Source organism: Saimiri boliviensis, chromosome 9 (genome assembly GCF_048565385.1).
Source record: "Saimiri boliviensis isolate mSaiBol1 chromosome 9, mSaiBol1.pri, whole genome shotgun sequence".
Taxonomy (NCBI): domain Eukaryota; kingdom Metazoa; phylum Chordata; class Mammalia; order Primates; family Cebidae; genus Saimiri; species Saimiri boliviensis.
The window spans coordinates 67,655,730-67,678,648 of record NC_133457.1 but is presented as its reverse complement, the minus strand read 5'-3'; the positions used below and the strand labels follow the sequence as shown (position 1 = coordinate 67,678,648).

Here is a 22,919-nt window from a genome sequence, read left to right as displayed (position 1 = left end):
GCCGCTGTGATTAACTTACTCCTAATGACCACTGACCCTTCCTCTAGGAAGCCCCCTTGAAGTCCCAAGTCTGGCTCGGGTACCGTTCCCTCCCTGGTGCTGGCCTCTCTGGTGGCCATTACCCACCACGGCGTTAACGCAGCCTTCACTGTGCGGTGGCCAGCACTCACGCCTCTCGGTGCCCTCTGTGTGGCGTGTGTATGTTGGGAGTCTCCTCGCTGTCCTTCCTGGGCCTGGTGGGTGGGAATCAGCGCCTCCTTCCTGCCTCCTCAGCTGAGCCTGAAGCTGGGGTCACAGGATCAGCAGGTGCTCCAGGAGCTGTCCTATGACTGATCACAGCCACGGAGCTCCTCCCTCCCCCCAGAGCCTCCCCAGGGCACACACGTGTGCAGGCCTCCGTAGACGGCACAGACACACACAGCTCCCCATGACTCGGCCTCATCTGAGGGGCACGGTCAGAGGTTCTTAATCTCAGGAGCATCTTCAGGATGTTCCTCCCCTCAGGTGTCCAGGGCTGATGCTCCCTTCCAAAGTGAGGGCCCTGTCACAGCAGGACCCCCAGTAGGTCAGGAGCACTCCTGTCTTCCTGTCTGCCTCCATTCTGTCATGGAGAGGATGCCAGCCATTCTAAGTACCCGAAAGCCTTGCCAAGTGACCCTGCTGGCACCCTCCATCCAGGACACTCTGTATGGGACAAGGCTGGCCTGTGGGGACCCCTCTCAGCCACATGTCCCATGCCACTTCCAGTCCCATCAGGCAAGTCAGCCCTCCCTCAGGCACTGATGTGTGGCCAGCCAGGACTCACTGTGTAATGAAAAGGATCAGGGTAGGGGGCAAGACAAGCCTGTCCTGGGATAGTCCCTTGGGATAGCCCCTAGGAGGTCTTAGGGGGGCGGCTGGAGTCCCTGGAGCCCAGGTGTGAAAGTGTGTGCACGCTGTGAGCGTGTGTGGCTATGGTAGGGACAGGGCTTACAAGCCTGGAGAGGCTGGTGGGGCCACCAGGAAGTCTTCCTGGACGAGGGAAGTCCTGGGTAGCAGTGAGAGAGGCACAGGCTCTCTAGGAGCCAGGGGAGGCAGGCTGAAGAGAGACCCAGGTGTCCCTGTCTGAGCCTCTGCTACTGGACACCCTCCCCCCAACACCCGCCCCCCTCCAAGGATCCTCCCTTCGGCTCCCTGTGGCCACAGCACTGCAGTGCTCGGCTCAGCTCCACTCTGCTCGGCTCCACTTCAGGAAGGCCACCTCCTCCTCCCCTCCTCCTCCTGCTGTCACCACTCACCGCTCATAACCTCGAGGGGGTGGGGACCCCAGGGCTGGACACACCCCACTGTGGCCCTAGAGCTCAGCCTGTCGGACAGACGGACAGTTGGACGCAGGACCCCAGAGCCAGAGGCGGGCAGTGTGCCAGGGTCCCTCGCGGACTCCCCAAGGTCAGTGCCAGCTGGGGATGCAGCTACTCTGGGGCTCTTGAGACTTGCGGGGCACACCCCAGGCCCTCAACCCAAATCACAGGCTCCAAAGGGGGTTTATCCCAAGGGCATCAGGGGCAGGCAGGACCGGGGAAAGGGGATGCCCCTGTGTCCACTGGCCGGCCCCCATCCGGGGGTCTATCAGGAGAGGCCCCAGACTGGGGGCCAGCTCCTCACAGAGGCCTCGCTGGGGACACCCCGCGCCGGCCATGGGGAGCTAAAATTGGAAAGTGGAGAGTGGGAGGCAGCTGACAAAGCTCTTTCTCAGGCTCTTCACCAAGCTCCAGTTTCAAGCTCCTGCTCTATTAACCTGATCCCCAGGGCCTCTCCACCCCTACCCAGCTGGTGAGGAGGTCCCTCCACCCTCGGGCCGGCAACCTCTGCTGTGGGCAGGGACAGTGGTGGTCTTATCTCACGCCAGATTCCAGAGGGGCTCACAGAGAAACCCGATCCTGAGGGGAGGTGGGCAGAAGCCTGTCCCAGGTCTGCTGTGTGACCTTGAAAGGTCCCTGCCCCTATCTGGCCCACGACCCTTCGGTCTGTATGAGGAGACTGCTGACCTCAGGGGCCTGGGGAGATGGCTGCAGGACTGGGAATTTGGGGGAGGATCGAGGGTGGGCAAAAGGGCCACATCAACCACCTCTTGGCCCCGTCAGCCCAGGAGGTGCCTGGTCACGTTATCCCTTTAATTTGCATGCTGAGTCGGTACCCGTGGGGTCCTTAGGAAGCCCCTGGGCCAGGCCGAAGCAGGGTAGGAAGGGCAGAGGTGCCAGCTGAGGCCACAGGGAGGCCCAGCAGGACTCCAGGGGACCAGCCAGGCCCTGGCGGGAGGGAGTGGCCAGGCTCCACCGGGGCCTGGTTCTGGTCAGCACCTTGGACAGCGGCCAGCACCCTCTCGGACTCCTGCCTGGCCCCGCCTCGCCCCACATCCACCCATCCAGGGCACCTCCCCAAACGGCACAGCCTCCAGCCGGCGCCCAGGGCCTGGATCCACGGGGTGCTGAGGGTGTGGGCAGTGTGGTCACGGACACGGGCAGGGCCTGGGTAGTGGAGCTGGAGCTCCGGGCCGTGCTGGGGGCAGGTATCAGTGACAGGCTGGAGGTCCAGGCGAGGGGCGGAGGCTTGGCTCTAGGCACTGCACCTGCAGAGGTCATGGGATCTCAGGGAGGGGCGTGGGGGTCAGAGAAGGGGTCTTAGAGAGGCTGGGGCTTTGTGAGGAGCTGAAGGAGACTCACTGAACAGGGTGGGACTCTGCAGCCAGAAATCTGATTGCAGTGACAGAGACTGGGTTTCTCCGCATGCACGAAGGTCACGGGGGCCTTGGCAGGAGTGGGTCTGACAGAGGGCGGGGCGTCTTGAGGGTATGAAGATGTAAATCAAGGTGAGGGCTCTGCCAGCAACAGCCTTGATGGGCGGGGTGGGGACAAGAGCCGCAGCCGGGATGGGCACGTGCCGGGAGGCCTGTGAGCAGTGGCAGGCACAGGAGCAGGCAGAGTGATGGCACAAGGTTCCCAAGGGGTGGGTGGGGCGATCCTCTTCAGAGCAGGGTCCTCACTGGGGTGACAGGCCAAGAGGTGGGGTGAGGCAGGGCTAGAGACGGCAACGCCCTCACACGGCCTGTCTCCCCAGCCCTGTCTCCCCAGCCCTGTCCAGGGTATGCGCATCAAGACGGCATTGCCCGCGGCTGAGCTGGGCCTGTACTCTCTGGTGCTGAGTGGGGCCCTGGCCTATGCTGGCCGCGGCCTCCTTGAGGCCTCACAAGGTAACGGCTGTGCTGGGGGCAGGGGGGCAGGACCCTTCTTCCCCTGGGGGCCTCAGGGGAAGAAACTTACAGGCTCCAGATCCAGGGTACTCCTTCTAACAGGACTGCACCTCCCTTTTCAGCCTGGGGCTCCCATCTCAGTTAGGCACTGGGGGCTGGGTTGAGCCAGGTGCAGACACACTGACAGAGACATGGACATAGAGTCACACACACACAGACACACACACACATAGACACACAGAGACACACACAGATACAGACACACAGGCACACACACACACACAGAGGCCTGGACACACACACACACAGACACACACACACACATAGACACACACACACAGACACAGACACACACACAGAGAGGCCTGGACACACACACACAGAGGCCTGGACACACACAGACACACACAGACACACACACACACAGACACACACACACAGGCCTGGACCCAGACATATGGACATACACACAAACACACAGACATATATACACACAAGGACACACACAGAGGCCTGGACCCAGACAACGCACCCTGACACACACACAGATGTAGTAGGAGACCTGGACCCACACATACATACAGACATACAAACACACAGACATATATACACACAAGGACACACACACAGAGTCCTGGACCCAGACACACACACTCCAACACACATACACACATAAACACAATATACACACACACAGACACAGACACAGTCAGAAGCCTGGACCCAGACACAGCAAAGCCCAGAGAGAAGCAGACACGGCCCCAGAGAGACCAGACCTGCACCCTGCTCCCGACGCCCTCACTCCCCAGGGTGGGGCAGCCTTGTCCACGGGGAAGGTGGGGCGCGGTGTGTGAGGGGCCCCTCTGAGGCCACACTGAGGCCACACTCTGAGGCCACACTCTGTTCTCAGATGGGGTCCACAGGAAGGCGTTTCGGGAGTCTGTGCGACCTGGCTGGGAGTACATTGGCCGGAAGATGGTAGGTCCCCCACACTCCAGGGTCCCCCACACTCCAGAGTCCCCCACGCCCCAGGGTCCCCCACGCTCCAGGGTCCCCCACGCTCCAGGGTCCTTTCCATCCCAACCCTTCTCTGCTGCTCCCGATGTTCCAGAGTCCTCAAGTTACACGGAGCTCGGGGCCTCCAGCTTCTCTGCAGGCCCCTCCTGTATCCTCCTGGGGCGGCGAGCCTGCCCGCACCCTGCTCCCTTGGGAAATGGGTGGCGTTAGTGGAGGATGCTTTAGCAGAGCCTCCAGCACCTCCCTTCCCAGAAACAGCAGTAAGGGGAATGGCAGGCAAGGCGTGGCGGCCAGGAGGAGCCCCCCAGGTGCCTGCACTCCTTCCTACCCACCTGCTGCACACTTCCCTCGGAGAGGACTGGGGAGACCTGGAGGCCCTGCTCTTGCGTTTGCACAGAGGGCGTGTTGGGTTAGCCAGTGTAAAAACAGTAATGATTATTAAATTTAAACATGACAATAATAAAAGAAGAACACGAAGGCGGGAAGGTGCTCGGCTCTGACCAGCCCTCCTCCCACCCTAACCCACCCCACCTCCTGCCCCGGCTGCCCAGGATGTGGCCGACTTCGAGTGGGTGATGTGGTTCACGTCCTTCCGCAACGTCATCGTCTTCGCCCTCTCCGGACACGTGCTGTTTGCCAAACTCTGCACGATGGTCGCCCCCCAGGTGAGCTGGGCCTGGGACACCCGGTCCCCCGCTGACAGCGCCTCTCTCACCACAAGGGTTGTGGGAAACCCCTCCTGGGGTGGCACCCCCGCTTATGGGGCAAAACTGAAGCCTTCTCCCGTCCACAGCTCCGCTCATGGATGTACGCCGTGTACGGGGTCCTGGCCGTGACGGGCACGATGGGGCCGTGGTACCTGCTGCTGCTGCTTGGTCACTGTGTGGGCCTCTATGTGGCCTCGCTCTTGGGCCAGCCCTGGCTCTGTCTCGGCCTTGGCCTGGCCAGCCTGGCCTCCTTCAAGATGGACCCTCTAATCTCTTGGCAGGTAGGCACTGGTGCAGGGATAAGATCCCAAACCTCTCACGTCATCCAAGTCCTTGCCCCCCAAGTATCCCCAAGAATTCCCTTCACTTTCCCACCTGTCTTCAAGCCTTTGGGTGTGCCCTGGCTGCAAGGTGACCACCTGCATCGCAGGAGGAGCTGACCAGCTCGTTCCAGGCTCCTCACATTGCGGGGATGAGCAATGGCCCAAGTTAACTGGCTCTGGAAGAGAGGAAGGGGCGGGACCAGGCGGGGCCCCCCATGGAAAGCCAGGGGGCGGGGAGTGGGTTTCCCAGAGACAGGAGGCACCTGGTGAGCTGGTGGCCTGTTCTTTCCCTCCAGAGCGGGTTTGTAACAGGCACTTTTGATCTTCAAGAGGTGCTGTTTCACGGGGGCAGCGGCTTCACCGTGCTGCGCTGCACCAGCTTTGCGCTGGAGAGCTGTGCCCACCCTGACCGCCACTACTCCCTGGCTGACCTGCTCAAGTACAACTTCTACCTGCCATTCTTCTTCTTTGGGCCCATCATGACCTTCGATCGCTTCCACGCCCAGGTGAGGGGACGCGCTGCGGCGTCTAGAACAGGCTCCATCTCCTTTTCAGATTCGGGTTCCAAGGTAGAACTCCCCATCCTCAGGCATGATCCCAAGATGAAGTATGTGTCCTGTCCCTCCTCAGACCCCAGGATGGGGCCTCCCTTCCCCTCCAGCAGGGATCCCAGGGTGGAGACACGTCTCTTCTCTCAGACGGTGCTCCCAGGCCATGGCTGTTCCCTTCCCACTCAAATGGGGCTCTCAGGACAGTATCGGGTCTCCGGTGGCAGGTCTGTGGCAGTACTGTGGCAGGTCTCCCGTGGCTGGCTGTAAATCTTCCCCCGACTCCAGGATGACTCATGTCTCCACCCTCAGGCAGGACTCCTGAATAAAGCCATGTCCCCTCCCGCCCCCAGTAGTTGGTGAACCCCCTCAGACAGGGCTCCCCAAGCCGGGCTTGCCACCCACCTCAGACCCTTCGCATCCCCCCAGGTAAGCCAGGTGGAGCCGGTGAGACGCGAGGGTGAGCTGTGGCACATCCGAGCACAGGCAGGCCTCAGCGTGGCAGCCATCATGGCCGTGGACGTCTTTTTTCACTTCTTCTACATCCTCACCATCCCCAGTGACCTCAAGTTTGCCAACCGTCTCCCAGACAGTGCCCTTGGTGGGTCCCCAGAAGAGGGATGGGGCAGGGCTGCCACCCCAGGAAAACAGCCCCCTGCACCCCCATGGTGCCACAGCTGGGGAAGCACCCGAGGGCTTATTCTTTCTAACACACGGGGCTCGGCATTAGCTTCGTCCTGTGGGGCCGGAGCAGCATCCACAGAGCCCACCCACCTCGCCAGCCGTGGCTGGTTTCCGCACATGGGGGTCTCCCTGGGGCGGGCAGAGCCTGGGTCTCCCGCAGGAAGGGGCGGGACAGGGTGCCCATGGGGGCAGACCCCACGAAATGAAGCCCAGGCAGTGACGGTGCCCTGCCCACAGCTGGCCTCGCCTACTCGAACCTGGTGTATGACTGGGTGAAGGCCGCCATCCTCTTCGGCGTCGTCAACACCGTGGCGTGCCTCGACCACCTGGACCCGCCCCAGCCTCCCAAATGCATCACTGCCCTCTACGTCTTCGCGGAAACGTGGGTGCCGGCCAGGGCGGGGAGGCGCACCTGGGACCACACCTTCCCCTGGCCTCCTCCCCACGAACCTGAGGGCTCATGTCCACCCTGAGGGCTCATGCCCACCCGCTTTCCTCTTACAGGCACTTTGACCGTGGCATCAACGACTGGCTTTGCAAGTGAGTGGGGGTGGGGTCACAGCCAGCCTGCCAGGTTTCTGAGCAGGGCAGTGCCAAGATGGGTCCACCCTTTAAAAGATCACCCCTGGGCCAGGGGAAGCAAAGAGCACAGTGAGGAGGTCTTAGCGGAGGTCTGGGTGAAAGATACAGAAGGTAGGACTTGAGTAGGGGGGAGGGAGAGGGGTCACACAGCCAGCAGCCAGCGCCAGAGGGGGAGAGAGGTGGCGGGAGGGGGTCACACAGCCAGCAGCCTGGGCAGGACAAGGCCGTGAGTGTGGGTGTCGGGAAGGAGAGGGAAGTGATGCCTGAATTCCTATCTGCAGCCTGAGAGGACGGGGGACTTCAGTTTCAGAAATGTCTAGCTGCAATCCAGGAGATATCCCTCTGGAGATTCAGGGAGGTGGCTGGGCCTGAGGAGGGTCTGGAGGACCGACAGAACTCAGAGCGTGCTGAGTGTGGGCAGGTGGTCCTAGGCATCAGGAGAGGGAGTGGAGTGAGAAGAGAGACGGGGATGGCCGAGGTGAGGCCTGCGAGCGCTCTGCTTGGAGGGAGAAGGAAGAGCCGGCAGAAAGGACTAGAGAGGCTGGAGGACAGGAGACCCGCCCTGGAAGCCACGGGAAGACCGTCCAGGCCTGGTGGGGGCTGCAGGGAAGCCGGAGGCCGAGATTAGTGCTGGTAACGTGGAGGTCTGCAGCCTTTCACGGGCAAGGCAGGGCAGGTAAGGAGGGAACATGGAGGGGTGTGGGATGACTGCGGGGAGGAGAGGAGTGGCTGAGGGAGGCGAGGGTGTGTTAGAGATAGGAGGGAACGGGGCACGCTGAGCAGAATCATTCAGCAGAGGAGATGGTGGCGCAGGACACAGGGGTGACCGATGGAGTGAGGTCCCCACGAGGAAGGAGGTGACAGCGGCTCATTCCAGGCAGAGGTCTAGCTTCAGCGGGAGGAGGAGGAGAAGCCAGGGTGCATGCGGAGGAAGGCAGGTTAGTGTGGACAAGCACCGGACTCCCCCGAACGCTCAGCCTTCTCCACGAAGCAGGAGGCACGACCATCCGCTGAGAAAGGCAGGGCTGGGGACGTGGAGAGGCAACACGTGTGCCCGTCCCTGCAGCCCAGCCTGGATCTCCCCACTCTTACCATCTCTCCACTCGTGCCTGCGGGGATATACGGGCACAGTGACCCCTGCAGAGCACGGGAGAAGCAGCCGACTAGAGAAACCTTGGCGCTGAGCGCCCAGGTGGTATTGGAGGTGGTAGGCTTATGAACTCCAGCAGGTGAAGCTGTGAGGCCCCCCCCTCCGCCCCCTTGGGGCTTAGCTGCCTGGGTGTAGCTGAGGAGAAAGTAGGTGGGCGAGAAGGAAGAAGTCAGGAGTAAGAGTTCTTAGATTGTTTACAGTGATGACTCATTGGATTAAGCCTGCTAAGGATGGGGGTGAAGATGAGAGGGTCACAAGGCCAGTAGGATTGAAGAACTGAAGCCAGGGGGCCAGGAGGTCAAGAGGGGTTGGGCGAAGAGTGGGAATTAGGACGGAGTGAACTTTCAAGTGGTGACAAAGTTGGGGTGTGACCACGGCTGTGGGTGGTTGCCGTGGAGCGGAGAAAAAAGCCATCGGAAATGAGGATGTCCAGGAACGGAGAGGCTGGTTATTCATGGGTCTTCTGCTGAATTTATTATTTTTTAAAAAATTTTATTTATTTATTTATTTTTTTTTTTGAGATGGAGTTTCGCTCTTGTTACCCAGGCTGGAGTGCAATGGCGCGATCTCCGCTCACCGCAACCTCCGCCTCCTGGGTTCAGGCAATTCTCCTGCCTCAGCCTCCTGAGTAGCTGGGATTACAGGCACGCGCCACCATGCCCAGCTAATGTTTTGTATTTTTAGTAGAGACAGGGTTTCACCATGTTGACCAGGTTGGTCTCGATCTCTCGACCTTGTGATCCACCCACCTCGGCCTCCGAAAGTGCTGGGATTACAGGCTTGAGCCACCGCGCCCGGCCTGCTGAATTTATTTAACAAATATTTATTGAGCACCTACTATGTGCCAGGCACTGTTCTAGGCACTGGGGTACAGCCGTGAACATGGCAAAGACCCTGACCTCGTGGAGCTTACAGTCTAGTGGGGAGAGACAGACCATAAACAGGTCAAACACATGAAGGAGAAGCTTTAGAGAGTGGTCAGTGTTACGAAGAAGCTAAAACATGCAATGGGACAGGATAGGGGCTTCTCCAGTGGGGTCTGGGCGGGCTTCTCTGAGGAGGTGGCATCTGACCTGAGATTTGAGTGGTAAGATGCGGGGCAGAGAGTACCGGGTGAAGTCGGGCACGTGTGGAGCGGGGTTCGAGCAGGGATAGGGGAATCCCAGCTGTGGAGGGGTGAAGACCAGAATGGCCGATGAGCAGCATCGTGAATGGGGGGAGCATGGGGGCTGGCGAAGTCCGGAAGGGAACGGAAACCAGGCTACGTGGGATCTTCTAGCCAGAGAAGAGAGGCTGAGTCTGTTCTGGTTGTAATGGGGAGCTCTTCAGAGGGATTAACCATGAAGTGACGGGACCTGAGCTACACTCTTAAAAGATGCCTCTGGCTGCTGTGCGGAGAATGAAATGTGCGGGCAAAGGCAGAAGAGAGAGGACCACTTATGAGGCTCTTGCAGTAATTTCTGTGAGGAGAGAGGTCATCTTGTCTCGGTGGTGGTGACGGCGGAGGTCGGCACTCAGTGGAGCCGGTAGGATTTGCTGGCTTGCTTGAGCGTGGTGATGAGGCCGATGGAGAATCCAAGCCCGCGCCAAGGCTCATACCCTGAGAGGCTGAATGGACGGCGGTGCCATTCACGGAGATGGGACAGAGCGGGCTCTGAGCAGGGACAGGGGAATCTGTCATTCAAGTGGCAAGGCTGGTAGCAACTGGATATGCAAAGCAGGAGAGACCGGGCTAAAGACGGACGGGGGGGTCATTGGCACAGAGGTAGGACTTGAAATCTTGGGTCTGGATGAGATCACCTGGGGAGTACACAGCGCTGGAGCGGCTATCACACCCAGGCTGAGCCTGCCGCCATCTGAAGTTGGTTAGAGGAGGAGCAGCTACCTGAGGTCAGAAATGTCCAGGAGGTCGCCCTACTGTGTGTCCTCTCCCATCTCATCCCTGCCCTTCCCACACTCCAGGTGGTCTTCTCCCGCTTTTCCTGCAGATACGTGTATGACCACGTTGGTGGGGAGCATTCCGCCGTGATCCCGGAGCTGGCAGCCACCGTGGCCACGTTCGCCATCACCACTCTGTGGCTTGGGCCTTGTGACATTGTCTACCTGTGGTCATTCCTTAACTGCTTTGGTCTCAACTTCGAGCTCTGGGTGCAAAAACTGGCGGAGTGGGGGCCCCTAGCACGAATCGAGGTGAGCAGAGAGGTCTGGGGCTGGGACTGGCTGGGTCACGGAGGGCAGGGCACTGCTGCTTTCGGGAGGTGCCCAACCCCTCGCCCCCAGTGCAGAACTTTCTCCCCAGCCTCTCCTGGTGGTCAGGGCAGTGGCGTGCTCTGTGGGAATCCGGCCCTCCCTGCCTTCTATGGGCTGGAGCACCTGGACCTCACTGCGCTGGTCAGGCCTTGCCCTCTCTGGACCTGTCTCCCGTGTTTAACAGGGAGGGAGAGCCGGCCTGGGGCTCCCCGAGACCGGCCTGGCCGTGTGGGCCAGGCTGCTGACCCACCTCACCCTCTTTCCCTTGGCCTCCTGGACCGGACAGGCCTCTCTGTCAGTGCAGATGTCCCGCAGGGTCCGGGCCCTCTTTGGAGCCTTGAACTTCTGGGCCATCATCATGTACAACCTTGTGAGCCTGAACAGCCTCGAGTTCACGGAGCTGGTTGCTCGGCGCCTGCTACTCACAGGTGAGGGGCAGGGTATGGAGATACAGAATGTGCCAGGCACCAGCCTCAAGGACCGGGACCTTCCAGAATGCCTCCCACCCCTCGTCACCCCAGGGACCCAGCAGGGAGGGCCCACCACATCGGGACGAGGATGGCAGGAGAAGTCACCGCAGATTTGGATTGCCTGAGCATCTGCGACCCCTTCCCCACACAGGGTTCCCCCAGACCACGCTGGCCGTCCTGTTTGTCACCTACTGCGGTGTTCAGCTGGTGAAGGAGCGTGAGCGAAGCCTGGCACTGGAGGAGGAGCAGAGGCAGGACAAAGAGAAGCTGGAGTAGGAGGGAGGGCACAGGGACGGGCTCTGCTCAGCTCTCCTTGGCTGGATGAGGCCTGACCACAGAATAAATGACTTTTCTACCACCGCTGGGCTGCTCCCCTACCCTTCTCTCCACAGACCCCTGGCTCCACATCCCCGGTGGCTGAGGCTCGGCCTTGGGAGGGGGGCAGGGGTTTCCACCCAGGGAGTGGAGGAGACACCAGTTGGAGGCCAGAGACCACCGACTAGGCAGTGCGGCCGTGAAGCCCTGAAGCCCCCAGGTCTTCAGAACACCTGCTCACTGGCTCTAGAGCCCGGACGCGGACCTGAGCTGCTTGCTCGGAAGACACTTTATTCTTCTTAGAGACAGAGACTGCCCCGCACACTGCATTGACGGGGACGCTCCTGCCTAGACTCAGTTCTGTGGGGAACTTTCCAGCGCTCCAGCCAGGCTGGGTGGGGCCAGGATACTGCCCCGTGGTTCTGGCTCATGGGTCAAGACAACCCAGGGAGACATGGCAACAGTGGAGAAGCCGCTAGTTCCTCAGCCTTGCCCAGAAGGCCGGGGCCAGGCAGCGTCCCTTTCCCTGGCTGACGAAGCCCTGGGGCAGTAACTGAGTCCAGCCTCTGGCCTCTCCTAACCTCTTCTCCGGAGCCCCCACAAGGCCAGACCTGTGAGGGCTGCAGGACGGGAGGGCACTGAGCTCAGGCCCCGGGCTGCTCACATCTTGGTCAGGCGAAGCACGTTGAGCCGCACCGGCAGGAAGGTGGCACCGGCCGCGTAGGCGATCTCCCGAAGGACGCCCTCCCACTTCTTCTCCTCCTCGTTATACCTGGGGGTGAGAGAGGATGGGGACAAGGACAGGGAGCTCAGCCAGCTGAGTCCAGAGTGGAACGCAGCAGAGAGGGCAGCTGAGTGCACTCAGCCATCTCTAAGATACCTGCTCCTGAAGGTCCCCCGGCTCTGGGAAAGGAGACCCCACAGGACCCACCCAGGAACACCCACCCACACTCCAGGAAGGGCCTTGCTCCCCAGGAAAGATCTCCTCTCAAGTGGTGTTCCCATATTCCTCAAGGCCCCCCTCCAGAAAGGTCTACACTGCCACACCGCCCCCTCAACGTCCTTGAGAATTTCCGCGCTCCATTTCTAGGAAGTCTCCAGTCCCCTCCAGCAGCACTGCTCCCCAGGGGCTGCCTGCAGCAGGGGGATGGCTGCCGGTTCAGGAGATGCCCCAGAGGCTAAAGCCTCCTTCCCCCACCCCGAGAAGGACCAGCCATCGAGAGCAATGGTTCTGAAAGTCCCGGTCTCCAGCCAGCTGCTTCCCGGTCCTGGTGGCAGCCCTGGCTCCAGACCAAGCACCCAGAAGGCAGGAGAGAGGAAAGCCGGCTGCTGCCTGGGACCTGTTTCTGTAGGCCTGTGGCCTTAGAGTAGGTCTGCTCCTGTCTGCAGCATCGTTGCTGACCTGCCGTGGGGCACGGTGCTATCTGTGCAAGCCCGGACTTCCCCAGTAAATGGAGAAACGGCCGGGCAGGGTATGTTGGCTGGTCCTCCCTGCAGGACTCCCCGGAACAGGGATCTGCTTTGCCCTGAGAGGAGCTTGCCCGGTGCCTGGGTACCCCACCACGGTGCTGTCGGTGTCAGCCTTGCTCCTGATCCCCCCTCACCTCCCTGGGGCCGGACTCACCTCCAGATGTCATTGAGCTCTGTGGGAACAAGCTCTCCGGACTCAGTCTCCAGTGTGGCAAAGCCACCGATGGCATAGAGGGTACCCACCAGGCTGACCAGGCTGAGGGAGCTGCGTTCCTGCGGGAAGGCCTCGAAGGGTGCCCACCTAGGGTGTGAGGAGGTGCATCGTCGGAGTGCCTCAGCAAGCCCGGGGCTCCAGCTGCACGTCCCAGGCACCCAAGCCCCCAGCCCGCTGCCCCGCCCTGTCCCAGTGTCTTCCCTCTTGCTCCTCCCCTTTCCCTCCCTGTTTTCTTGGCGATTCTATCCAACTTGCCCAGCAAAGTCCACCATGGATCTCCCACTGCCCCTCCCCCTCACCGGAACTCACTCTGGCCGCCAACTCCCAGCCCAGCCCCCAGCAGGCTCCCACCTGAGCCCCTCGGCGGCCCTGCAGCCCCGCCCCCGCCCGCACACCTGCCCAGCCCTTCTCCTCCCTCAGAGCCCAGGTGTTCCCAGCTCGTCTTCGCTGCCCTGGCTCCTGCCTTGGGCCTTGGTCCGTCCTCCAAACTGCCTTCCCTGAGGTCCGCAGCCACTGCGCATGCACTGAGGCCCCGGGGTCGCACACCCTGCGGTCGGGACTTTCCTCACCTCCCATCTCTCCGCCTCCCCTTCGTGGCCTCCTTCCTGGATAACGCAGCTGCCCTCACCATGCACACCCTCTCTCCCGAGGGAGCCGGACCCCTCTGCGAGCTACTGACCCCAGATCTCTCCCTCCAGCTCAGCCCTCGCTCTTCCAGGTGGGGTCCTTTTGGACACCCCAGGCACTTCAAAGCCACATGTCCTAAGGGGACCCTCACTTTCCCTACCCAATCCCCATGATTCTACAGTAAATGGCCTCCCACTGTCACTCAGAAACATGCCCTTCTCCCCCACCCCTGCATCCAATCAAGAGCTAAGCCCTGTTTCTTCCACCTCCTAGACGCTTGCTACTCAAAGTGTGGCTCACGGACCAGCAGCATCAGCATCTCCTGGGGGTGGACTAGAAAGGCAGCGGCACAGGCCCTCAGGCTGGGAATCTGTACTTTAACACCATCCCGGGAGACGGGCATGCCCATCACAGCCTGAGAAGCCCTGGCCTGCGATGCCCTCAGCCCCATCCCGCGGCGCCCCTGGCTCCTGGCCTTCACCACCCCAACCTTCCTGCCCTCTGGGAAATCCCTAATCCAATCTGTGTACCAGCGGCCATGAAGTGCTTGAGTAGAACACAGATGTGACACAGTCCCTTTCCTGCAGGCCCCACTCCAGCCCAGCACCCCAGCCCACCTCCATCACCAATCCCAGCCCACCTCCATCACCCAGCCCCAGCACCCCGTCCTACTTCCATCACCCAGCCCCAGCACCCCATCCCACCTCCCTCATCCACCCCCTGCACCCAATCCCAGCACCCTATCCCACCTCCATCACCCAGCCCAAGCAGTGCCTTCCCTCCTGTGGGCCTGGCCTTTTCTCTCCTACCTGCCTTAGTCTGGGGCAACCTCCTCCCACCACCCTCATCCAGTTTGCCAGCTGGGTCCAGCTGTCTCAGTTCAGTTTTCTCTTCTCTGGTGTCCCAGGGAGGGCAGCGTCTGTCTCGTTCACTGCTATATCTCTTGCACCAGGCCACCGCCTGGTGTAAGTCCCTGAGTGAGGAACCTGGCATCCCCTCCCCCAGCCGTGGGAGCCCCTCCTGCAGACCAGGCTGGCCGTGGCCCTTGCCCCGCCTCCCACCTCACTGCTGATCAGGAGAGAAGGCCTGTGTCTATGCTGATGTCAAACCCAACGCTGAAGACCCAAGACAGGGACTGTGGCTCCTGCCGGGGCTGACAGAGGCCCAAAGCCACACAGCTGTCCATGGCAGAAGGGACAAGTTTCCGTACTTGTTGTCTGTGATGCTGTACACCTCAGCAGAACTGGTCAGCCCTGTGTCGGTGACCCCAGCTGCCACCACAATTCGGCCATCGTGGACAGTGGCCCCGAAGAGTGAGCGGGCGGTCCGCATGGGTGCCAACTCCTTCCACTCGAACTTCTTGGGGTCATAGACGCACATCTTGTTCAGGCACTTCCTGTGGGGTGGAGCGCGGGAGTGAGTGGAGACGCCCAGCCACCCTCGCTGCAGGCACCTCCAGGGCAGCCAGGACAGACCCCTGACAGCCTCCGGGGGGTCCTGCCTGTGCTCCACAGACTCGCGCCAGGCCCAGCCTCACCGGTCGCCACCTTTGCCGCCAATGACGTAGACAAGGTCCATGTGAGACAGCACCACGTGGCCGTATACCGCGTAGGGCAGCGGGTCCGACTCGCCCCATTTGAATGACCTGGAGGAGACGGAGTGGGGGTGGGCACGCACCCCAGCTCAGCTCAGTCCCCGTCTCTGCACCCATCCACCCATCCACCTAACGCATACAGAGCCACTGCCGGAACTTCCCGGGCCTCTCAGTTCTGTGCCCCCGCCCCACCTCCCAGCTGCCCGCCCCCACCCAAGCCCAGCCTCACCTAAGCCTGAGGTTCTGGCTCCAGCTCCCACCCCAGGCCCTAGACCACGGTGGCCTCCGTGCCCCACCCGCCCCGGGGTGCCCACCCCGCCCCCGCGCACTCACAGCCGGTCGTAGCACAGGACGGAGTCCAGGCAGCGCTCGCCATCCTTGATCTCTCTGCCACCGACCACATAGATGGAGTTGAGGGCCTCGCCCAGGCCAAAGAGGCAGCGGGGTGAGGGCAGCGGTGGCATCCCCAGCCACTCTGAGTCCAGGTGGTCAAACTGCGGGCCAGGGGTCCAGTCAGCAATCGCCCCCAGCTCCCCTGGCCTCAGTCCAGCCCCACAAAGTCCCACTGCCCCAGGTAGGGCCAGTGCCCCCCCTGCCATCAGGTTGAGAGCCGATGAGCATCCCCCACGCCCAGGCAGGCTCCCGGCAGCCACCTTTATAGCAGGTGGTAGGGCTCACAGCATGGAAATGGGGGCAGCCCTGTGAGGGAGGCCCGGCTATGGCCTTACTTCCCCAGGCACTGAAGCCTGCCCCCACGCTGCTCTCCACCCCAGCCCACTGTTCAGAAAACTTCCAAATGCAGCCCCGCCTTTCACCCTGTAAAACCTACAGTCCACGGCCTCGTCCACAGCTCGTAATAAAGATGTTAATTCTAGGGGCTCATCTTTTTGGAAAGTTTTCTGAGGGCTCAGCACTGTGCTGATGAGCACTTTATAAACATCACTTACTTTATCATGACCTTATCATGCAGGAAGAATAATATCCCCACTTACAAACAGAAGCCCAGAGGGAACAAGTAATGTCCCCACCCTGCTGAGCCAGTAGCTGGCGACGCTGCCCTCAGCCCCCAGCGCAACCGGACATAAGGCTTCGTGAGCTGAACCTCGGCCCAGGCGCCTGCTGCCGTCCTGCTGGTCAGCCTCCCTGAGCACGCCGCTCACCAGGCTCAGCCCCCGTTCGGTCCCTTGTCTATGGTTCTCTGGCGGAAACACGGCCACTTCCCCTTCACACCTCCAAATCCCACGCCACTGGCAAGGCTCAAACTGACATGGCCCGTCTCCAGGAAACTGTGCCCTCTGAAATCTCACAGTCACACCGCACCTTAGCCCTGGTGCTTCACTCTGCTGGTCCCTGCTGGGCCTCGGCTTCCTCATCTGTTACAATTCGAGGGCCAGACAGGATGGTGCCTTTGTCTGGGACACTGCTCTGAGCTCCAGGCCAGGCCTTCATGCAGAGGCCCTGCCCAGGACCCTGACAGCAACCTTGATCCTCCTCACTGTGCAGGGCCAGGGCCTCCAGCATATGCCAACTTGGGGCTACCACACTCCTGAAATTGAGATGCCAGCCGTCTCCATCTCACCCTAGACCCAACGGCATTCCCTGTGTAGACACAAACCCCTTCTGGGCCCAAGACTGCCCCCACCCCGCCCCCAGTGCCCGAGCCCAGAACTAGCCGGCAGCTCCCGGGGCTGGTCAGGCACCTGCAGGAAGTACGCGCTCATGGGGTCCTCTTTGTTGTCTTCGTTGTAGAAGAGGCCTCCAGCCACGAAGACCTGGTTCTCCTTGGTAACCAGGCTGACGTGGTTCTTGGGGACTTGGCTGGAGAGGGAGGCGCAGTAGCACTCGTTGGCTGCGGGGTCGTAGGCCACCGCGCCCTCCTCACTGACCATGAAGATGAGGTCCTGCAGGAACATGCCGAAGCGCAGGGTGTCGTTGAGGATCCCGGGTAGGATGCGCTCGTCCTCCTCGTCCTCTGGTTTGGCTTCGCCTGCGCCCTTCTCGGCCTCCTTGCCAGCGTCCCTCCCCTTCTTCTTCCTGCGCAGCGTGGTGAGGCGGCCCTCGTGCGCGTCCTTCACCATCTGCACCTTGCGCAGCAGCTCGGGCTGGGCGCGCACAAGGGGGTGGCGCTCCACGCGGCTCTCCAGGAAGGCGCGCGGCAGCAGGCGGCAGCGCACGCTCTCGAAGACGGTGGGCAGCGCGCGCTGGCGCTCCGCCTGCACCTCGGCCTCGCCGCTGCCCGCCCAGCGCATGACCGCCTCGAACACCGCCTCCTCCTTCTCCACGTTCAGGCCGTCGCTGGAGATGATGGCGATGAGCTCATCGGCCGAGAGTCCCAGGAAGTCGGCGTCGCGCGCCACCAGCGTGAAGTGCGCGCAGATGAAATCGCGGGCGGCCACAGCCAGGCGCGCGCAGTCCAGCAGGAGCCCCAGGCGGAACACGGCCAGGCAGTTGGAGAGGCACAGGCGCTTCTGCAGGAAGGACACGCAGATGGTGAAGATGGACGGGATCTGGAAGCGGTGCGCCGCGGCGAACAGGTCCTGCACGCTGGCCTCGTCCAGCGCGATCTCCGACGTGTACAGGTAGTGCAGCACCTGGGCCACCACGTCCGCCGACACCTCCTCCAGCTGCAGCTCGCCCGCGCTCTCGGGCGCGGCCAGGAAGCGCGCGCGGAAGTAGGGGCTGCAGGCGGCCAGCACCAGGCGGTGGCACGGGAACTCGCGCTCGCCCGCGCGCACCACGCAGTCCAGGAACTTGCCGTGGTCCAGCATGTCCTTGAGCCCGTCCTGCAGGAGCGTCTGCTGGTACAGCCGCTGCTCCTCCGCCTGCTCCAAGCCCAGCGCCATGGTGGGGGCCTGGGTGGGGGGATGAAGGTGGGGGCCTAGGGTGGGCGGCGGGGCCGAGGGGCTCCTCTCTGCGCCCCTGCTTCCCTGCGAGGCTCGCTGGGACTGCGCAGCTGTCCTCGAAGGGCTATATATAGAGGTGGCCGGGCCCGGTAAGGCGAGCCGCCTGGCCTCCTGCACGTGACGCACAGGGGACAGCTGGGCAGAGGCCTCCTCCGGGAGAAGCCTTGGCTCAGCCCCGGGGCTCATGGGACGAGGTGGGGTGTCGGGCCCCTTTGAAAGATGAGGGCGTGGCTGCCTTATTTCTAAATGGAGCAAGGGGCTCCGGAGGCTTTGGTCAGGAGAGCCGCTGTGGGAGGGGGTGGCCCAAGCATTGGAGCCGGTCTTCCGGGGTCTCCCTCCGTTCCTGCTGCCTGGGTCCATCTGCCCTGGTGCCCCCGTCTCCCTCCCCGGAATGTACCTGACTTCAGCCCCCGGAGCCTTGGGTTTTCTGTCAGAACTTGGACATGGTGTTCGCTCTTTACTGGCCCCGTTGCCCTGCCTTTATTTTATTTTTTAGAGATGGAGTCTCGCTGTGTTGCTCAGGCTGGAGTGCAGTGTCTTGGTCTCAGCTCACTACAACCTCCGCCTTCCAGGTTCAAGCCATCCTCTGCCTCAGCCTCCCGAGTAGCTGGGACTACAGGGCCTGCCACCATGCCTGGCTAATTTTTTTGGTATTTTTAGTAGAGATGAGGTTTCACCATCTTGTCCAGGTTGGTCTTGAACTCCTGACCTCATGATCTACCCGCCTCAGCCTCCAATAGTGCTGGGATTACAGGTGTGAGCCACTGCACCCAGCGTATTTTCGTTTCTAAGAGGCAGGGTCTCAGGATGTTGCCCAGGCTGGACTTGAACTCCTGGGCCATCCTTCTGCCTCAGCCTCCCTAGTAGCTGGCACCACAGACATAAGACACCACTCACGTTGCCTCACCTTTAAAATGGGAAGAGCTTTGCCTCTTTCTGCCCCTGCTCGGAGACTCTCCTCCTTGCAAGAAAGCAGGAAGGTACCTTAGGTAAAGAACTTTCCTGGGCCGGGCGCGGTGGCTCACGCTTGTAATCCCAGCACTTTGGGAGGCCGAGGCGGGTGGATCACGAGGTCAAGAGATCGAGACCATCCTGGTCAACAAGGTGAAATCCCATCTCTACTAAAAATACAAAAAATTAGCTGGGCATGGTGGTGCGTGCCTGTAATCCCAGGTACTCAGGAGGCTGAGGCAGGAGAATTGCCTGAACCCAGGAGGCGGAGGTTGTGGTGAGCCGAGATCGTGCCATTGCACTCCAGCCTGGGTAACAAGAGCGAAACTCCGTCTCAAAAAAAAAAAAGAACTTTCCTGTGGGGCCTGGGGCAGGGCAGGTCTCTTTGTTAAGCCTCAGTTTCCCTTCCTACACAATGAGGAGGTGGTGAAGTTAGACGCTAAGGGCCTCCGTTCAGCTGTGCTGGAGGTTCAGAAGCACCAGGTGCTGTGTTCCTGGGAGTACACCTTAGAGGGCTTTCACATTTCTAAGTGTCGGACGTGCTGGAAAATTAATTTCTTAGGCTTCTACTCCTCTAGGTATTTAAACCCCCAGGGTTTTAACATTCTAGGGGAGTGACATTCTGAATTCTAGTGTTTAAAAAGTAACACTGCAAGTTGAATGTTTCAGGACGTTAGTTGTCTGTACTGACTGTTCCCGGTGTGTGAGGCAAGGCCTGAGCTGTCTGGACATGGGCCCCTGCACCTTGTCTGTGGTCTGAGGGACCAGGCTTGAAGCCCGGGTTGACAGCCAGTCTCGATGCCTACCTTGTTCTGGACCCTTGACACCCTCCCGGTTCCCTTCCCCCCACCCCGACCCGTCACCAGACACACACACACATTAGCCTCAGTCACCAAGATTAGCTCGTTCCCAAAGTGCCAGAGTCTGCAGCTGTGAGTTAAATTTAGCCCCCAGGACACTGGGATGAACTATTATGAGGCACACCCCATCATTCCTCTGAGTCACTTGTTTATAACGTCAGGCCTGGGAGGTATAGGAGAAATGACAGCTGGCTGGGCTAGGACTGAGTCACCTCCCTTTTGTGATCTCAGCAATATCACTCTGTCCCTTTTTCTTTTTCTTTTTCTTTTTCTTCTTTTGAGACAGAATCTCTTTCTGTTGCCCAGGCTAGAGTGCGATGGCACAATCTTGGCTCACTGCAACCTCTGCTTCCCGGGTTCAAATGATTCCCCTGCCTCAGCTTCACCGGTAGCTGGGATTACAGGTGCCTGCCACCACGTTCAGCTAATCTTTTTTTCTTTAGTAGAGATGGGTGTTTTACTATGTTGGCCAGGCTGCTCTCAAACTTCTGATCTCAGGTGATCCGCCCGCCTTGGCCTCCCAAAGTGCTGGGATTACAGGCGTGAGCCACCGAGCCCGGCCTCCGTGCCTCTTAAATGGTGCAACTGACCGTCACTCGCTCACCCCACCAGCAGGTCCCAAAGGGACACAGCACCTGACAGGCTCTGGAGGTGGCCAGTCCCTGTTGCTGAAAAGACAAAGGTTAACTCAGACAGGGCAAGCGGTGGGCTTTCAGCCACTGAGGAGGCTCGGCTTGAGGGCTGGGCACCTTGGCCAAGTCACAGAGCGGGTGTGGGGCGGCGCCCGGATTGGAAGCAGATTTGCCCTCCTTCAAAGACGGTGGCAGCCCTTCCCTGCCTTGCCGCTTCCCAAGAATTAACAAAAATGTCATTAATCGTAGTCTCATTTCAAAGACCAGGACAGAAACTACTGACTGACCAATTAACTTAGATTTATCAAATGACTTGGTGAAATATGTTTAGATGATGATGGATCTCATAGCGCTCACTCTACCAAGCATTCCAGGAGAACGTGTGTACACGGCTCATTCATTCATCATCAAGAGCCAGCTGTGCGCTGCTTTAAATGCTGAAGAGTCAGCAATCAGCGGTCATGGAGCTTACATTCGTCAGGGGGTCGGGGCGAGGGTGGTGGGGGACACAGAAATACATAAACAGTTACTCAGGGCACTGGATGATGTCATGGCTGTGCAGACGAGGGCAACGGAAGGCGCGTGGGAAGTGGTAGGAAGAGGTGGGAACGACTCTAAACGGAGCAGTCAGGATGGACTCACCAAGAGGGTCACATCTGAGTCAAACCGAAGAGGATTCCCGGTGGGGGCGCAGCTGGAGCCAAGGTCCCGAGGCAGGAGAGTGCCTGGCATGTTCCTGGAACAGCTCGGAGAGCGATGACGGGGCTGGAGCAGTGAATGAGGGGGTGAGAGGAGGTGAGGGGAGAGGTAAGCGTGGGGGGTCACGTTCTGACCCGTGGGCCACCATCAGGACTCTGGTTTTCCTCTGAGTTGAAATGGAGAAACACTGTGTTATTTATTTATTTATTTTGAGATGGCGTCTCGCTCTGTCACCCAGGCTGGAGTGCAGTGGCGTGTTCTTGGCTCACTGCAACTTCTGCCTCCCAGGTTCAAGCGATTCTCCTGTCTCAGCCTCCCAAGTATCTGGGACTACAGGCACGCGCCAGCACGCCTGGCTAATTTTTGTATTTTTGGTAGAGATGGGGTTTCACCATATTGGCCAGGCTACTCTCCAATTTCTGACCTTGTGATCCACCCACCTTGGCCTCCTAAAGTGCTGGGACTACAGGCTTGAGCCATTGTGCTCGGCCTTATATTTTATGTAGATTTTTTGAGGCAGGGTCTTGCCCTGTTGCCCAGTCTGGAGTGCAGTGGTGTGATCACGACTCACTGCAGCCTTGACCTCCTGAGCTCAAGTGATCCTTCCATCTCAGTCTCCTCAGTGGCTGGGACTACAGACACCCCCCCACCACACCCAGCTAATTTCTAAAATTAGTTTGTGATGATGGGGTCTCACTGTGTTGCCCGGCTGGTCTCGAACTCCTGGGCTCAAGGGATCCTCCCACCTTGGCCTCCCAAAGTGTTGGGATTACAGGTGTGAGCCACCATGCCTGGCCTCACTGTTTATTTTTTAATTATTATTGTGGAAAATACAAATATGTACAAAAGTAGAGAGGATAATATCCTGACCTCTCATGGACCCATCTTCCCACTTCGATAACTGTCAAGTCTTTGAGTCATGGCCAACCCTGTTTCATCTCTACCGCACCCACTCTATTAATCACCCCCGGGGTCCCTGGGGGTTGTATGTGGGTGTAGAAAAAGAGGGGAGAAAGGGTGACTCCAAGGCTTTTAGCTGAACCCAAGGGAAGATGTCATCTCATTTCATCCTTTTCATTTTTACTGATTTAATCACACCAAAATTATGAGGTAGGTATTATTTTTCCCATTTTACAGAAACTGAAATTTCGATGGCCAGCAAATGGGAAGCAGTCTAATATTTTAAAAACAGTTTTAATGAGGCATAAGTAGCATGTGATAAACCACACGTATTTAAAGTGTACAATTTGATAAGTTTTGACATATGTATATACACCCGTGAAACCCCCACACCACAATCAAGACAGGGACACACCTGTCACCCACGAACCCTTCCTCATCCCCTTTAAAATCTCTCCTCCATCTCTTCCCACACTCCCATCACTGATCTGCTGTCACTATGATTCATTTGCATTACCTGAAGTTTTACGTAAGAGGAATCATACAGGATGCACTCTTTTTTTTTTTTTCTTTTTTTTTTTGTCTGACATTGTTCACTCAGTGTAATTATTTTGAGCTTCATCTAGGCTGTCTACTCATATGTTTAGCTGGAAGCTCTGCCTTCATTAGGAATCTTAGCATATCACAGGGTCATTTAAGAGAAACACTAAGGGTACTGGGTGCTGTGGCTCACACCTGCAATCCCAGCACTTTGGGAGGCTAGGGCAGTGGGTGGATCACCTGAGGTCAGGAGT

At 59.6% G+C, this 22,919-nt stretch overlaps 2 protein-coding genes across 3 annotated transcripts; one reads left to right on the top strand and one right to left on the bottom strand.

The window, feature by feature from the left end:
* Positions 1-1,175: 1,175 nt before the first annotated feature.
* HHATL (hedgehog acyltransferase like) lies at positions 1,176-11,320 on the top strand. 2 transcript variants are annotated; one of them, XM_010341439.3, is made up of 12 exons: positions 1,176-1,428; positions 3,097-3,229; positions 4,140-4,207; positions 4,798-4,911; positions 5,040-5,234; positions 5,573-5,782; positions 6,254-6,425; positions 6,746-6,890; positions 7,013-7,048; positions 10,229-10,430; positions 10,806-10,918; positions 11,112-11,320. In XM_010341439.3, the coding sequence occupies exons 2-12, from the start codon at positions 3,124-3,126 to the stop codon at positions 11,179-11,181; spliced, it is 1,431 nt and encodes a 476-aa protein (XP_010339741.1). In that variant the 5' UTR covers positions 1,176-1,428; positions 3,097-3,123; the 3' UTR covers positions 11,182-11,320. The 2 variants fall into 2 exon arrangements, with proteins under 2 accessions (XP_010339741.1, XP_010339740.1); XM_010341438.3 differs by having other exon boundaries at positions 1,177-1,428; positions 10,777-10,918.
* A 229-nt stretch (positions 11,321-11,549) lies between these two features.
* KLHL40 (kelch like family member 40) lies at positions 11,550-18,137 on the bottom strand. The gene is made up of 6 exons (XM_074406101.1): positions 16,881-18,137; positions 15,514-15,674; positions 15,124-15,231; positions 14,797-14,982; positions 12,900-13,046; positions 11,550-12,047 (listed from the first exon to the last, which is right to left on the bottom strand). Exons 1-6 carry the CDS (start codon positions 18,021-18,023, stop codon positions 11,936-11,938), a joined length of 1,857 nt encoding a protein of 618 aa, XP_074262202.1. The 5' UTR covers positions 18,024-18,137; the 3' UTR covers positions 11,550-11,935.
* Between the last annotated feature and the right edge of the window lie 4,782 nt (positions 18,138-22,919).